Source organism: Drosophila simulans, chromosome 2L (assembly GCF_016746395.2).
Source record: "Drosophila simulans strain w501 chromosome 2L, Prin_Dsim_3.1, whole genome shotgun sequence".
Lineage (NCBI taxonomy): Eukaryota > Metazoa > Arthropoda > Insecta > Diptera > Drosophilidae > Drosophila > Drosophila simulans.
Genome location: NC_052520.2, coordinates 20,785,782 through 20,801,487, shown reverse-complemented (window position 1 = coordinate 20,801,487; position 15,706 = coordinate 20,785,782). Strand labels below are relative to the sequence as shown.

General features: G+C 42.4%; 3 protein-coding genes across 9 annotated transcripts; 2 read left to right on the top strand and 1 right to left on the bottom strand.

The window, feature by feature from the left end:
* Window positions 1-621: 621 nt before the first annotated feature.
* Window positions 622-4,277, top strand: LOC6733043 (protein deadlock). Of its 2 annotated transcripts, XM_016177989.3 has the most exons (3): window positions 626-1,108; window positions 1,170-2,315; window positions 2,370-4,277. In XM_016177989.3, the coding sequence occupies exons 1-3, from the start codon at window positions 947-949 to the stop codon at window positions 4,110-4,112; spliced, it is 3,051 nt and encodes a 1,016-aa protein (XP_016025731.1). In that variant the 5' UTR covers window positions 626-946; the 3' UTR covers window positions 4,113-4,277. The 2 variants fall into 2 exon arrangements, with proteins under 2 accessions (XP_016025732.1, XP_016025731.1); XM_016177990.3 differs by having other exon boundaries at window positions 622-1,108; window positions 1,170-4,277.
* Window positions 4,269-6,296, bottom strand: LOC6733041 (probable ATP-dependent RNA helicase DDX47). Of its 2 annotated transcripts, XM_016180471.3 has the most exons (4): window positions 6,206-6,296; window positions 5,952-6,145; window positions 5,633-5,891; window positions 4,269-5,442 (listed from the first exon to the last, which is right to left on the bottom strand). In XM_016180471.3, exon 4 carries the CDS (start codon window positions 5,399-5,401, stop codon window positions 4,352-4,354), a length of 1,050 nt encoding a protein of 349 aa, XP_016025730.1. In that variant the 5' UTR covers window positions 5,402-5,442; window positions 5,633-5,891; window positions 5,952-6,145; window positions 6,206-6,296; the 3' UTR covers window positions 4,269-4,351. The 2 variants fall into 2 exon arrangements, with proteins under 2 accessions (XP_016025730.1, XP_002080120.1); XM_002080084.4 differs by having other exon boundaries at window positions 5,952-6,264.
* Window positions 6,297-7,001: 705 nt separating this feature from the next.
* LOC6733039 (intersectin-2) lies at window positions 7,002-15,476 on the top strand. Of its 5 annotated transcripts, none has more exons than XM_016177993.3 (12): window positions 7,002-7,159; window positions 7,386-7,773; window positions 7,846-8,229; window positions 8,388-8,827; window positions 8,906-9,179; window positions 9,240-9,387; window positions 9,454-9,720; window positions 9,793-10,683; window positions 11,046-11,294; window positions 11,377-11,650; window positions 11,718-11,891; window positions 14,759-15,476. In XM_016177993.3, the coding sequence occupies exons 2-12, from the start codon at window positions 7,610-7,612 to the stop codon at window positions 15,085-15,087; spliced, it is 3,594 nt and encodes a 1,197-aa protein (XP_016025729.1). In that variant the 5' UTR covers window positions 7,002-7,159; window positions 7,386-7,609; the 3' UTR covers window positions 15,088-15,476. The 5 variants fall into 5 exon arrangements, with proteins under 5 accessions (XP_016025729.1, XP_016025727.1, XP_016025728.1 ...); XM_016177991.2 differs by lacking the exon at window positions 14,759-15,476 and adding an exon at window positions 12,299-12,650; XM_039296429.2 differs by having other exon boundaries at window positions 7,020-7,185.
* Window positions 15,477-15,706: the final 230 nt, after the last annotated feature.

Here is a 15,706-nt window from a genome sequence, read left to right as displayed (position 1 = left end):
GAATTATTTTCCAAACGTTTTCTAGTCTTTTTCACAATTGACGAGGGATCTGGGCCCATAACCTTTGTTGGTTTATTTACAGAAAAAAAACACCCGCGCAATGTTGAATTGTAAACGTTTAATGAAGAAGTGAACTCAGTAAGAGTACGTGCATACATAAGAAAGCATAATACAATATTTCCGGACCGTTGGTATGAACTTTACTAACAAAAGATATTCGATATTCAACTTAATCGATATTCAACATTTCTGACTTTTCAGAAGGAATTGGCGCGCTTGCGAATTCCAAGACTTTGTTCTATCTTTCTGTCGATTCCCTATTTTCTTCCGCTATTCGAGCATTATTTGTTACTTCTTATTCGCTTTTGCTCTTTGGATGTATTCCAAATTTTGGCCGGTTCACGATTCCCCGAGATACCAGCTACCTTTTGTCCGTTTTTTCCTTTATTACTCACTTTTGATAATGGTTTATATTAAAGCGCTTTCTCTTCTATGCTGCTTTAAAGCCAATTTTGTGAATTACCCATTAACGGCACTTCCTTAAGGCTAACTCCTCTTAGCAATTAGGCAAAAGCTGCCTTGCGGCACGAAAAATATCACTACATTTTTCACTATATGGAATTTAAATTTCGGTTTTAGGTTTGTCGCTTGGGAGCCCTAAGCTCCTACTCCTCTGTTTTGGTAAAAATAAGTTTTCGTAAAATATTCCTTTTAAGATAATTTCTAAGGAAAAACCGTAACTTTTATGGATGTGTATGGACACATGTGAGGGATATGGGATATCAGAATAACTCAAGGATTCAAATTGTGTAGTCACAATATTTGGTTTTAAAATTTGTAAGCCTTATGATAGGGCCGTCTGGTATTTAACTACCGCTTAGCGCGACGACACGGTCACACTGGTAGGAACTATTAAAGTTAATGCGCAAACACACATGGCGTGATCATGGAAAACTTGGCTAAAATAAGGATGAGCCAAAAACTGGCCTGTTGGCAGCAAATTCTGACCACCTTGGGAACGAGTTCCATGTCAGAGCAGGAATGGAACACTTTTTTCAGGGGGTTCCTCGAAAGCTGGCAAAATCCCTACTGTATCCAAACCAGCTGCGTAAGAATTCCGTAAATTTTATCGGACTACTAGTTTATTATATGTTCTAATCAACCAACAGGATCCGAGTATTCCGCTGAGACAGGAGCTCTTGGTCAGACCGAGGAAAGCTGTGCAGGAAAATCCGCATGGGCCATTGGCCACACCTCCAGAGTCCCCTGTTTTCCTGGAACCCATCAATTCAACCGCGCCGCGTGAACATCTGAGTCCCAGCAAGTCCCTTGATTTCTCAGTAAATTCAACAGGTGATGGGGAAAGATCTCCAAGTGTTTCAAATAAAAATTCTACGCATAAAAATCCTGGTGACTCCAAATATACTGAAATCTGGAAGCAGAGCAATATTCATACGACTTCCAGTTCCTCCAAAGCTCAAATTTCCATGCGCAGAGATTCTAAACTCTCAAGTACGAAGAAGCGCCCAGTTACGTGTCCACTTGTAGACGATACAACGGATGATTCGCGCAAAAACCGAGAACCACATGCTAGTGCTTCCAAAAAAAATGTTTTCAAGTCCGGAGAGGCATCGCCCAATGCTCCAAACTTGAAAGATTCATGTGCTTTTCCAGATGTTCTTATGTTAAGTCCCAATTGTCCGTCTAAGATAACAGAACGTGGAAATTCATTTGGTCAGACGCAAGATTACAAAACTTCTCCAGGGAAAATAATCAAACGTGTTCCCAGATATAGTTCACAATTCTTAAAGCCAAAAACCGGGAAAGTACATAATTTAGGAGACAAATCTAAGAATAAACAGCAGCCGAAAACTCCACCGCCATTCCTGCTCGACAACGAGTACAAGGAATCAAGCGACGACTCTGATGACCAACTTCCGCTTTCAAAATTGTCGCTAAAGATGAAAAGAAATAATAAAGATTGCAGTCCTGCTCCTGAGAAAGTGAAGCTAAAAGGAGGACGTCCCGCACAAAATAAGAAAGAGCAGCTGCCATGGGAGCCATCAATATTAACTAATTTGACCGATCAAGGCAAGCGATTAGCAGAGCCCCTTCGAAAATCTGTTAAGAAACCTACCAAACAGAAGAAACGAAGACTTAGAGCGCCTCCGCAGTCAAAGACTCAGGAGAAGCAATCAACTCACGAAATGATCAGTGAGCAGGCCAAAACCATCTCAAAAGCATCTGGACAGCAGACATCTAGAGTCCATAGGAGCTTGTCACCAAGCAATATAAGGAACAATAGCCTTAAATTAGTAAGCAGTATAATGGTTTTTACATCACCTAATAACTTCCTTTTGTTACCGCAGATAAGCGCCAAAATGTTGATGCCAGCCCATAAGTCGCATACTGCGATCAACTTGAAATGCTCAGAAATCGATGGACCCGCTGAGAAGGATTTGTGCCACAAGCTTGATGTTACAAACGCTTGTCCTAAAAATCGCTGCGATGACCTATACGAACACAATATCAATTTGTTTGGCGACGAGGATAACTTCCAGAGCCCACAAGACTATGCAACAAACAATATGCATGTGGGTCAGCCTCTGGGTGACGCCTCCGAGATCGATCGCTGTCTGGAGAACTTAAACAATAAATCACCAAGCGAGATCGATACCCAGCTGGTCAATACCAGCAAGTTCTTAGAGAAGGTGGCGAGACCATCGACAGTGGAGGTAGACAAATCCGATTTAATGGACATCTTTATGGGAGGAAATGAAGAGTTGGACTATGAATACGACGATGATGATGTGCTCTCGGTAGCTGCCTCCTGGAATGGACTCGACGATGAGAATGTGCCTGAGGTCGAACCGAGGAAGGTAGCGAAAACTGCAGAGCAGTTACCCAAAACCGAGCCTTCCACAGAAACACTTAAGCCAATCAAAAAAGAAAACGCACAAAAAAAGCAAAACATAAAATCGTTTCAAATTCCCAAACTGAATGCTAAAAATTTGAAGACACAGCCCTCCGTAATGCGTTCCCTGTACGAGAAGGAGGAGTTGAAAAAGATTAAGGTGTTGGCAAAGCCTGCGCCGCCTTCACAAGGGGATAAACCCTTAGCTGAATACAATCGTAACCAACGCGACGAAGCAACTGCTGCCCGACGGGCCACAGAAACATTCCCAGTATTTGCTCCACCATATCGTATAGCACCAGAATCGGCAGCTGCTCTGGTCAGCGCCAACAGCCAACAGGTTATACCACAAGTACACATTCCCACCTCCCAAGAGGGTGTTAATTGGATCAAACATGTGTTTGGGATAAGGTGCATGCACAGTGTGGACAACAAATGCATCTCTTTTAATTGTGATCATACGAGGAACAATTTGGGTGAAGTCCAGCAACGATTGATGAGGATGGACGACGACACCTTGGTGAGCCTCTACCGACAAACGAAACGAAGCTTTTTCCTGTTCCAGACCTACTACACCTCGTTCGTGGATATCTTCGAATTACGCCATCTCTGGCAGTATCTGCTAATCATGCTGGTCGACTGCCGCTTGTACAAAAGCATTTCAGCTCCCCTACTGGCACACGTCTATGAAGCTCTCAGTAAGTGCGGAATGCAGAAAGAGGCTGTGAAAAGGATAATGGAGCATGTGTGGTTGCCATGCAAAGCGCACAAATATCGGGATCTGATGCTAACGACGCTAAATATTCTGTCCAACGCTAACTGGGAGGACTATTGCGATGAGCTTACGCAGCTGGACACGTATTATAACTTTAAGATACCCCATAAGAACTTGATCACCATACTTAAATCTTCCGAAGACTGCTCAGATAAATTTGCAAAGGCTGTTAAGTTGATCACCCTCCATCCAACTTCTATTTGTACCAACGAAACTATTATGTCCATTTTAAGCAGCGCATCGAATGAAAGTGCGAGCGCAATCCAGGGGCCGCCAGGAGCGGGTTCCTGTCATTCCTCGTTCATTGCACCAGCTGCTGCCGTTCAGCCTCCACACTTCACAGTTCCTAATTTTGGACATTTGCCAACCCATAGCTTTAATTATTCCAATGAATATACGACCAATATACATCATTTTGATTAAGCAAATGAAAATGAATGAAAAATGACTGTCATACTTGACATCTATCATAATCTCTTCATTTCCCTTGATAAACATAATTCAATAAATTAAATTATCAAATGATTATTACAAATATTTTGTATTACAGAAACTATCAATAAAGTAAAAGTTGCGTAATACTTTCTATTTAAAAGTTTTATTATATTATTCTTAGAGTAGCACTAATAAAAATCGAGACTTATCTTTAATACAGATCTGACCTATCTCTTCTGCTTGCCCTTGCTCCAATTCTTTTTGCCAAAGCTCTTTCTTCCACCAGCGCCAGGCTTGTGGCCACCGCCAGTGCCGCCCATTGGTTTTATGCGTTTGCGTGCGCCCGTGAAGTTCTCCGAATCATCGTTGTTGTCCCCGCCCCTCTTATGACCCTTACCACCCCTTGTATCTTCTAGATCCTTCAGCTCCAGTTTGGCGGTGCGCTGTGCCTCGGCCACTCGTTCTTGAAGGGCCATCACCTCATCCTCCTCACACTTATACAGTGTCAGTTGCTTCCCCAATAGATGTTCGATGCGCTGATACAACTCAATGTCATACTGGCTCACGAGGGTTATGGCTTTGCCGGAGCGACCTGCTCTTGCTGTTCTTCCCACGCGGTGAATGTAGTCTTTGCTGTGCGTTGGTATGTCGAAATTAACGACAACATCCACATGAGGAATGTCCAGGCCGCGGGACGCCACGTCCGTCGAAATGAGTATTGACCGGTTTTTGGTCTTGAATTTGTTTAAAGCAGCCAGCCGCTTGTTTTGCGACATTTGACCATGCAGCGGAATAGCAGCCAATCCCAACGCACGAAGCATCAATGCTGTCTTTACCGTGTTATTGCAGGTGCTGCAAAATATCATAAAACTGTTGCCTGCCAGCTCATTAAGGATATGAACCAAATACACATCCTTGTATTTGACAGGGATAAACAAATATGATTGCTGCAACTGCTCAACCGTCTGATACTTGTTTGACACCTCTACCTTTACAGGATCCTTGAGGGAGGCACGCTGTAGTTTCTTTACTTTCTTGGTCATGGTCGCACTGAACAGAAAGGTTCGTCGTTCACGCGGCAATACTTTCAGAATCTTGTCCAGCTCCACCTCAAAGTCCATGTTAAGAATGCGATCCGCCTCGTCCATGACCAAGTATTTAATAGCCTTAAGGTTAAAACCTTTCATGTTTTCTAGATGATCAACCAAGCGACCCGGTGTGGCAATTATAATATGCGGCTTCTTGGCCAGTTGAAGACCTTGGGCTACCATGTCCATGCCGCCGACTACCACGCAACACTTTATGCCAATCCCGCTACCTGAAAAAACAGAGCTAGATTTAGTTTGGCAGAAGGAAATTCAAGAATACGATAAATGGGAAGATTTTTTTTTACTCAGAGGTAGTGACGAATAGGAAAATTATAATTTCATATTTTCGTGGTTACACAAAATCAAAACAAGTTTAACATCACTGCGAATTAAAAGCACATAAATTATGCTAAAACTCACCAAGGGCTTCAAACTGCTCGCCAATTTGAAAGGCCAGTTCCCTCGTGGGGGTTAGCACGAGGGCAAAATACCGCTGCGGATTCTCGAGAAGAGCGTGTAAAATTGGTAAAGCGAAGGCGCCCGTCTTGCCGGAACCGGTCTCCGCCAGGCCAATTACATCCTTGCCCTGTAAGGCTACCGGAATGGCCTCACGTTGGATCTTCGAAGGCGCCTTCCACTTCAATTCGTCACATGCTTGACACAAAGCCTCATTGAGACCCTTTGAAGAAATATGTCCATTAGTTTGAATTTTAATTTTAATTAATAGCGGGGCTCATACGAGATCTTTCCAGGTTAGCTTCTGTTCCTCGGCTGCGTCGTCCTCCGGCTCGGAGCCATTAGATAGTTTATCTTCGCCACTTTGTGCCGCCTCGTTGTCCTCTTCCACATGGTCGTTATCTCCATCTTCCAGCTCCTCTTCGCCACTTAAATCCTCATCGTCGTCACTCGTTTGCAGCTGCGTCTGTTCGTCCTCTGAAGTTTCCGACATTTTGTTACATGAGTTTCAGCAAAATTTCACGCTACGGATATTACCAATTACAGCACGTGGTCGAAAGGAAAGAGTTCGAGGTGGTAGAATAGAAATATCTATTTGCGATAGTATCGATATAGTTGCGTTTTTGAAACAGTGCAGATGATTACTTTCGATAGCTTATGTGCGTTAATATCACATACACACTGCCGCTTAATAAAATTTGTAACTCATTCATATAGAGCCATGACCTTAATTACAGGAATTAATTATACTGCAAATAGTTTGTTTTTCAGAAATATATTTATAATTGAATAAAATCGTCATGTGTAAGAAAATGGTTTAATATTGTGATTCTGTCACTTGAGTTATATTTGTGACAAAGCTTGTGGATACAAATTTGGTATTCATCTATTACCATCGCGCAATATTAAATTAATGAAACGCCATTTAGAGGGTTATCTGTCATGAATTTATCCTAAAGATAATTTTGTCAACGAATAAATGTTATTGATGCTATGTATTGATGATATGTATATATATTTATATATTATATTATATATTATTTCTAAATAATATTCCAAATAATTTTTATTTTAATTTTGTAGGAACATTAAAGATTTAATAAAAGGAAATTTTACTTAATTTTTTCTTATTATTTTGGATTTTCAAATTTTCATCTCTAATGTTTGTTGTTGCGATCTATTGACGTTATGCTTGGGTATACATTATCGTACTGAGAGGTTCAATGAGGTTCACTTTAGTCAGGAATTCTTTCATTTATTTTTAAATCCGTTAGCGGAAAAACAAAAACGTTGCAGAATTGTCACATCCAACTTAAGGTCACGGTGCTTTTCAACACTTGCTCGCTATAATCACAGAAACAAGCGACGGTCACGCTCCTTCGATTATTACTCCGAACCTATCGGAGCCTATCGTTCGTCGATATCGGGTCCTATCATATAAAATATTGATTAAATTTACGCAAATACAAAATTTTCTTGTTCCGATGAAAAGTAAGCACCAAACTTACGGTTGAGAGGTATATTTAAGAGAATAACATGTGCGTTGGCGAAGACCATACCACATCATTATTTATCAGTTAATTCGTGGCTATGCGGTTGACAAGTGAAAACGCCTACTAAAGAGAAACTGAAACCTTCAGAAAGCGAGTAAAGGGGGCAATCTATATTTACAACCTGTCCATTAAGATCGGTTAATATTTTTGCAAATGCTTTACAGGTAAACCATAAAAATCCATTGTGAAAATTTATGGGGGTGGTGGATACTCAATAGGCGCTAGACGTAGTAAAGAGAGCGGCGAAAAGAGTTCGGAGCGAAAGAGTGTGTATTTGATGTGTACTCAAAAGTGGCCGAAGAGAGCGCACTAATACACACGCATACGGAGAAAGGACGATAAAGAGGTAGAGCTTTCCGTGGAAACTAGGATAAAGTGTTTGCCCAAAATGAACCCGGCGGTGGATGCGTGGGCGGTGACTCCGAGGGAGCGTTTGAAGTACCAGGAACAGTTTAAGGCACTCCAGCCGCAGGCAGGATTCGTTACCGGCGCCCAGGCCAAAGGATTCTTTCTGCAGTCCCAGCTGCCGCCCCTGATTCTGGGCCAAATATGGTATGTATATGACGCCCCCATGAATCATCCACCGATAAGAGTGTTAATTCTTACTCATTTTCTTATCTCCAGGGCTCTGGCGGACACTGATTCCGACGGCAAGATGAACATCAATGAGTTCAGCATAGCCTGCAAGCTTATCAACCTCAAGTTGCGCGGCATGGACGTTCCCAAGGTTCTTCCTCCCAGCCTGCTGTCGTCCCTTACCGGCGATGCCCAGAAAACCCCCTCGATGACGCCACGTGGCTCCACAAGCTCCTTGAGCCCTTTGGATCCACTCAAGGGAATAGTTCCGGTAGTAGCTCCAGTTGTTCCCGTTGTGGCTCCTCCGGTGGCTGTGGCTGCTGTCATCTCACCGCCCGCAGTCTCAGTGCCGGCTGGCCCCACGCCCCCCACCAGTAATCCACCTAGTCGCCACACGTCTATCTCGGAGCGAGCGCCATCGATCGAGTCTGTGTAAGCATCACTTAGAATCGAATTTTTGATTTAATATTATTAATGCAGCAAAGAAGAGATAATTTAATTAATTAAATTTCAAATGTTCTTAGTTATAGAAATATTAGCAAAAACATATGTATAGCATTTAACTCCTCAATCAACTTCTATCCTTTTAGTAACCAAGGAGAATGGGCTGTTCAAGCTGCCCAAAAACGTAAATACACGCAGGTGTTCAATGCTAATGATCGCACCAGATCTGGTTACTTAACTGGATCCCAGGCACGCGGTGTTCTCGTACAGAGCAAGCTACCCCAGGTCACGCTGGCCCAAATCTGGACGCTGTCTGACATCGACGGCGATGGGCGGCTGAACTGCGACGAGTTTATTCTTGCCATGTTCCTATGCGAGAAGGCTATGGCTGGTGAGAAAATTCCGGTTACCTTGCCTCAAGAATGGGTACCGCCCAACTTGCGCAAAATAAAATCGCGACCGGGATCGGTCTCAGGGGTGGTATCCCGTCCTGGCTCACAGCCGGCCTCCCGACACGCATCTGTTTCATCCCAGGGCGCAGTGGCAGTCGTGGATGCTGACCCAACAGCCGGACTACCTGGACAATGTAAGTGCCTAATTAACTCCTTTGCCAAACATGTATATATAGTCTATATATTAACACTTGTGATTTCGCGTTCCCCAGCTTCCTTCGAAGACAAGCGCAAGGAGAATTATGTTAAGGGTCAAGCAGAGCTGGATCGTAGGCGCAAAATTATGGAGGACCAGCAGCGCAAGGAGCGGGAAGAAAGAGAGCGAAAGGAGCGTGAAGAGGCTGATAAGCGTGAAAGGGCTCGTTTGGAGGCCGAGCGTAAGCAGCAGGAGGAACTAGAGCGACAGCTCCAACGTCAGCGAGAGATTGAGATGGAAATGGAGGAGCAGCGCAAGCGGGAACTGGAGGCTAAGGAGGCGGCCAGAAAGTGAGGATTTTTATCTTGCTTTGAGCGGCAAAAAAATTTATACAATTTCTATCGCATCAGGGAGCTGGAAAAGCAGCGCCAGCAGGAATGGGAGCAGGCTAGAATTGCCGAAATGAACGCACAGAAGGAGAGGGAACAAGAACGTGTTCTGAAGCAGAAGGCACATAACACCCAACTTAATGTGGAGCTGAGCACCCTGAATGAAAAAGTAATGTTCTTACAGTGCAACTAATCTGCATGGCTGGCCCATCTAACTAGCTCGACTTAATTACAGATCAAGGAACTTTCGCAGAGGATTTGCGACACTCGCGCCGGCGTGACAAACGTAAAGACCGTTATCGACGGAATGCGCACCCAGCGCGACACTTCCATGTCCGAAATGTCGCAGCTGAAAGCGCGCATCAAGGAGCAGAACGCTAAACTGCTTCAGCTCACTCAGGAGCGGGCCAAGTGGGATGCCAAGAGCAAGGCCAGCGGGGCTGCCTTGGGAGGGGAGAATGCGCAGCAGGAGCAACTGAATGCAGCATTCGCACACAAGCAGGTGAGCTTTGGCTAAACGTAAAGTTTTAGTATTCACCGGATTCTCTATAATATTATTATTCTTTTTCTACAGTTAATTATTAACCAAATAAAGGACAAAGTCGAGAATATCAGTAAAGAGATAGAGTCAAAGAAGGAGGACATCAACACTAATGATGTACAGATGTCTGAGCTCAAGGCCGAGCTCTCCGCTCTAATCACAAAGTGCGAGGATCTGTACAAGGAATACGATGTGCAGCGCACCTCGGTGCTGGAATTGAAGTACAATCGAAAGAACGAGACTAGTGTATCGTCGGCCTGGGACACAGGCTCTTCCAGTGCTTGGGAGCAGACGGGAACGGCTGTCACCGATCCCTACGCAGTCGCGAGCAATGATATCTCCTCACTGGCCCCTGCAGCTGTGGACTTAGGTGGACCGGCCCCAGAAGGATTCGTAAAATATCAAGCAGTATACGAGTTCAACGCACGCAACGCCGAGGAGATTACTTTCGTGCCTGGTGACATTATCCTGGTGCCATTGGAGCAGAACGCCGAGCCGGGATGGTTGGCTGGCGAGATAAATGGCCACACCGGCTGGTTCCCTGAATCCTATGTGGAGAAACTAGAAGTCGGTGAAGTTGCTCCAGCCGCCGCTGTCGAAGCCCCGGTTGATGCTCAAGTGGCCACCATGGCTGACACCTACAATGACAATATCAATACCAGCTCGGTTCCGGCAGCTTCCGCAGATCTGACTGTCGCCGGCGATGTCGAGTATTATATAGCCGCATATCCTTATGAGTCTGCCGAGGAAGGCGATTTGAGCTTCAGTGCCGGTGAGATGGTCATGGTCATCAAGAAGGAGGGTGAGTGGTGGACAGGTACCATTGGTAGTCGAACGGGCATGTTTCCTTCGAACTATGTCCAGAAGGCTGATGTAGGCACAGCGAGCATAGCAGCTGCGGAACCGGTAGAATCTCTTGATCAGGTAAGTGGATAGATAGTCAATAATTATGTTATGTGTGGGGCCATTTGCGTTTTAAATTGATTCGAACTAGAATCAACAATTCTAATAATATTATGTATAGAAAATCGTGTACAATTTCATAGTAAAAAAAGTGAGCGACATTATTTATATTTGGTCAAATTAGAAAAGTGAACTTAGTTCCCAAATAAGAGATTTGAAACGCCAAATTTGAAGACAGGCCAACACTTTATCTTACTTGTCAAGAGTTTACAATCCCAAAGTCCAAAGTCGTGTCTAACCGTTGCCCTCATGTCCATCTACTAATCCAATGCTTTTCATGTGCTGTGCTTTTTGCCACCGTTGTTACACTTGCACTGACCCAGGAGACGACGCTAAACGGCAACGCTGGCAACACCGCCGCTCCCGTGGAGGCACAGGAGCAGGTTTACCAGCCGCTGCCTGTTCAGGAGCCCAGCGAGCAGCCGATATCTAGCCCAGGCGTTGGCGCTGAGGAGGCGCACGAAGACCTCGACACTGAAGTTTCCCAGATAAACACACAGTCCAAAACACAAAGCAGCGAGCCTGCCGAGAGCTACAGCCGACCCATGTCACGCACCTCTTCCATGACACCCGTAAATAGTTGACACAGCCCGTTACCACTTAATTTATAGTTTCATTTGATTAACTAACATCTTTTTGTTCATAATTTTGCAGGGAATGCGTGCCAAGCGGTCTGAGATTGCTCAAGTAATCGCGCCCTATGAGGCAACCAGCACGGAACAGCTTTCGCTAACGAGAGGCCAGTTGATAATGATCCGTAAGAAGACGGACTCCGGCTGGTGGGAGGGTGAGCTGCAGGCAAAGGGTCGCCGGCGGCAGATCGGATGGTTCCCGGCCACTTACGTGAAGGTTCTCCAAGGCGGGCGCAACAGCGGACGGAATACTCCAGTTTCCGGTAGTCGAATCGAGATGACTGAACAGATCTTGGGTTGGTTTTTGATTTTCGTAGTATGATTTAAATAACTTATTTTATCTATATCGTTTTTCCCATGTAGACAAGGTCATTGCTCTCTATCCGTACAAAGCACAAAATGACGACGAGCTGTCGTTTGATAAGGACGATATCATTAGCGTTCTGGGTCGGGATGAGCCGGAGTGGTGGCGTGGCGAGCTGAATGGCCTTTCCGGTCTCTTCCCTAGCAACTATGTGGGACCCTTCGTTACGTCCGGTAAGCCAGCGAAAGCTAATGGCACCACCAAGCAGTGAATCTCACCTGCCGATCCAGCTTAGCTCTCTAGTTACCACATTCCGTACACATATTATGTTATTTTTACTCTTGTTTTCGAATTATCCATTATCAATGCCAATAAGTTCTCGCCTTTTGCTATTGAAAAACCCACTTTAGTGTTTATTTGTTGCAATATTTCCAAGATGTATCTAAATGTTAATTGTGATTATTTAGTTTTTAGATTTACTCTTAAGCTTATCCCTAGCGAGCTCTCTCTTTTCTTTTAGATAATTTCTATTGTTAATTCATTTATGTATTTATTTAGTCTGCATAATTATATTTTGTATTTCAATAATTGTACATAAATTAAAAGAATTAAATGCAATTTCGATCTTAATTGCCAACAGGAAACGTATAACGAGCCTTCGGGTTTGGCCTCTAAGCGGTATCAGGCACTTGCATGCAGAGAAGCCGATAGATAATCTACATGATCCTTTGGGAGTTGGGTTAGCTTAAGATCAGCATCAGCAGCAGCATCAATATCCTCAGTAATTACCTAGCGGGAATTCGTACAGTATTCTAGAAAGCTTAAAAGTTGGTTACATTCATTGTTCAACCTGAAAGTCTATTCATAATGTTTATCCTATTCGGTGTAAAATTCCCTCAACTTGATAGAATTAGTAGGCAGATATCATCTGAAATCATTTACAGAATCAAACACTTCTCTCACGTTCGTAACAAATCAAACGAAAGATACAACCGAATTGTAGTAAGCCACATTTTAAAGGGTTTATATAATAATCTGCATATGGAAACTACAATATACATAAGGATATCAAATGACATTTGAAATTTTGTTAGATGTAGATGTGTTTATCGATCAAATCCAGAATATTCAGCAGTTTTTTCCCCAAATGCTACCACAAATACGCAAATAGTATCTATAACGATGGTTTTCTGTGTTTTCCAATAATATCCGAATGTAATTGTATATACTAAATGTATTAAAACCAAAAGTGGGAGTATACATTATTGTTAACTAAATATTAAGCATGATGACCATTTACTTCTATCTTTATAAAGACGTCAAGTTTAATGGAAAAACGGGAAATATAATTGTAATGTCTAATTTCAGTTTAAACTTTAAAATAACATAATTGATTTAATAACTAATTTAAGCGCTTATCTGAACTGCCATAACTGCATTAATTTTACGTGTATTGTCTCATTGATAAAGTTACATTTGTTTGCAATGTAAAAACTAAGTATGTACAAAATCCACACATAGTTCTTTCCACCCGATTGGATTGAAAGTCGGATATTATAGAGGGCCACGTTATGCTGTTCGAATCATTCTATGCTAGTTGCATTTAGTCTATTTAACAAATCACACCACACATGTATCTATCTATCTCGTACATATGAAGAACACTGTCGAATGCCTTTCAAAATGATAACCAAACAGTCACCTTAAGCTGACTAACTTAATAGTAACTTGTTATTGCATACCACGACTACTTATGCGTCTACAACTATATTAAATGAAACCAAAGTAAAGAATCGTTATGAGACCCGCATGGCTGCGATCAGTTGATGCTGTAATCCCAACTGATCGGCTGGGTGGGTAAGTTATAAAAGCATTAACACATATTTATGTAGCAAATGTTGGGTTGTTTAATTCCACATATAAATGTACTAATAACTTTGAACGAACCACAAAAGAAGCATAGCATATACATAATATATACAGAAAATACTACAATTTCTTTTAGAAAACGCAAAGCAAAAATGTTAATTGAGATATTCGTACATTCCGCGTCCCGCATATACACTCCTGCATACATATAGTGCGTACTCATATAAGCGTACTTATTTAATCGTTACAAAAGTTTGTTATTGTAAACAATGCTTAAGCGTAATTACCGACGAGGCGCAATCCCGATCAAATGCATTAGCACACCTACACTAGGAATCACTTTAAACGCGAAATGAAGACCATCGATATATTTACCTATATACAAGCTGAAGTGTGGAGAACTTGCAGAACTCTTCTGCAGACACGCAATGCACTCGAGTAAATATAAAGTGAATTCTTCTAGAAAAACAAAACCAAAACTACTATAAAACATATTGAAATATATCAGAAGAGCAAAAATATTAAATTAAATTATGAAAATAACAAATTACACATATTTGGTGCAATAAATGTATAAAAGAAGTTCAAAAAAATTACGTTCCTATCTTTGTTACTCGTAGACCAAAGGGTTTACTAGATTCGCTAAAGAGTGTGTAGCAGGTAAAAGAGGGAGTTGTGTACATTTCGACTATTCCGGATCCCTAGCCCAGTAGATATGACCAAGTCCGTCCATCCGCCCACCTGTCGAGATTCCGAGACCTAAAGGAACTAGAAGCAGATTCAGAATGCAGGCTCAAGTGAAGCAGGATTATTTTTAACCGTGTTTACAGCCCACAAACGCCCATTACGGGGGGAATGGCTAGCGCTCATATTCTTAAAGATTTTGCAAATCTGCGTGCCAAACATGTTTAATGGGTATTTAAAACCTTCACTATATGCCTTGAAGTTAGTAGAAGCAGAGACACTAGAATAACTAGAACTAACTATTCTAGTGTCTTTGGTAGAAGAGTCGTCTTTGTACTGCTTGCTGCAGCATTCTATTTCTGCTTGCTACCTCTCTTGCGCATCCTAGCTGAGTAACGGGTATGTAATAGTCGTGGCATTCGACTATAGTGTCCATTTGTTATGTCCGGAACATTGGTACACTCGGCTATTGCGAACATTATGGCCTGCACACCCGACGAATGCATTCATAAGAGTATTCATAATATTCATGCCTCTACACCCGCAGAGATCAAGACAGATCCAGGTGCCGGTGATAGAAGATCCAAGGGAATCCAGCGGTTATGGCAACAGTGGCGCGGATGCGATACCGACCAGGCAGATCAGCACGAAGGTTCATCAAACAATAAGCTGCGAGGCACTATACAGGCTGTGCACATAACCAAGCGGCAGGATGGCCAACTAATAGGATGTGCCTATGTCCGGTTTGAGTGCAATGAGCTGTTGGCCAGGTCCATGTTTCAGGAAAATGGGAATCAATTGGTTGGCAAAGCAGTGGTGGTCGACTGGCAGCCAGAACTGCCGAAAAAACGATTTCGTCAATGGCGTTGCTGGTAAAACAAAACCCATACAGAGCCGCCCATACAAATACAACATCCGTAGTTGCTAATTCCAAGTGTCGGTTAAGATTGTTTAGCTTTCCTCAATAATTTTATTTTTAGTAAAATTTTTCTTATAAATTATTTAAAATCAGTTTAACAATTTACAATTCTTTGTTTAGGTTTTGCACAGTGTGTTTTTATTAAATTTTTGTTAATCTTGCGCTATCAATATTTATTTTTAGTTTTGAAGTATGCACATCTTAGGGCCTACGGTATGAAAATTGCAAACACGTTCTCGATTTCGTCAGTAATTGAATTCAATATTAGTTTTCTTAAGCAAGTAATTTATGAGCGAGCGTCCACAATAAAAATTGTTTTCACCACAATCAATTTTGACTTTGGAAATTCAGGGGAACAATTTATTTTTACTTAGAAAAACCTGCTCATATTATAACACAGCTCTGATCTTTTGGTTATTTCAAAATGACAATTATCAAGATCCAGCTCTTCTTGTAGCTGGTTATTGTCTTACTGATAGAAATAAAATGCAAAGAACTAAGGTAACCAATTCTATCGGATCTGGCAGAAGGCATTCTTGTAGGGAACCTATTGGGATTACCACATAATAAGTTTAC

Bases quoted from the DNA above. Each gene is read 5' to 3' on its own strand.
- LOC6733041 (XM_002080084.4), bottom strand. From the start codon at position 6,161: ATGTCGGAAACTTCAGAGGACGAACAGACGCAGCTGCAAACGAGTGAC. The intron at 5,892-5,951 runs GTATGAGCCCCG...ATTTCTTCAAAG, and splicing joins AGCTAACCTGGAAAGATCTC to GGTCTCAATGAGGCTTTGTG. The intron at 5,443-5,632 runs GTGAGTTTTAGC...CTGTTTTTTCAG, and splicing joins CGAGCAGTTTGAAGCCCTTG to GTAGCGGGATTGGCATAAAG.
- LOC6733043 (XM_016177990.3), top strand. From the start codon at position 947: ATGGAAAACTTGGCTAAAATAAGGATGAGCCAAAAACTGGCCTGTTGG. The intron at 1,109-1,169 runs GTAAGAATTCCG...ATCAACCAACAG, and splicing joins ACTGTATCCAAACCAGCTGC to GATCCGAGTATTCCGCTGAG.
- LOC6733039 (XM_016177993.3), top strand. From the start codon at position 7,610: ATGAACCCGGCGGTGGATGCGTGGGCGGTGACTCCGAGGGAGCGTTTG. The intron at 8,828-8,905 runs GTAAGTGCCTAA...CGCGTTCCCCAG, and splicing joins AGCCGGACTACCTGGACAAT to CTTCCTTCGAAGACAAGCGC. The intron at 9,180-9,239 runs GTGAGGATTTTT...CTATCGCATCAG, and splicing joins GCTAAGGAGGCGGCCAGAAA to GGAGCTGGAAAAGCAGCGCC.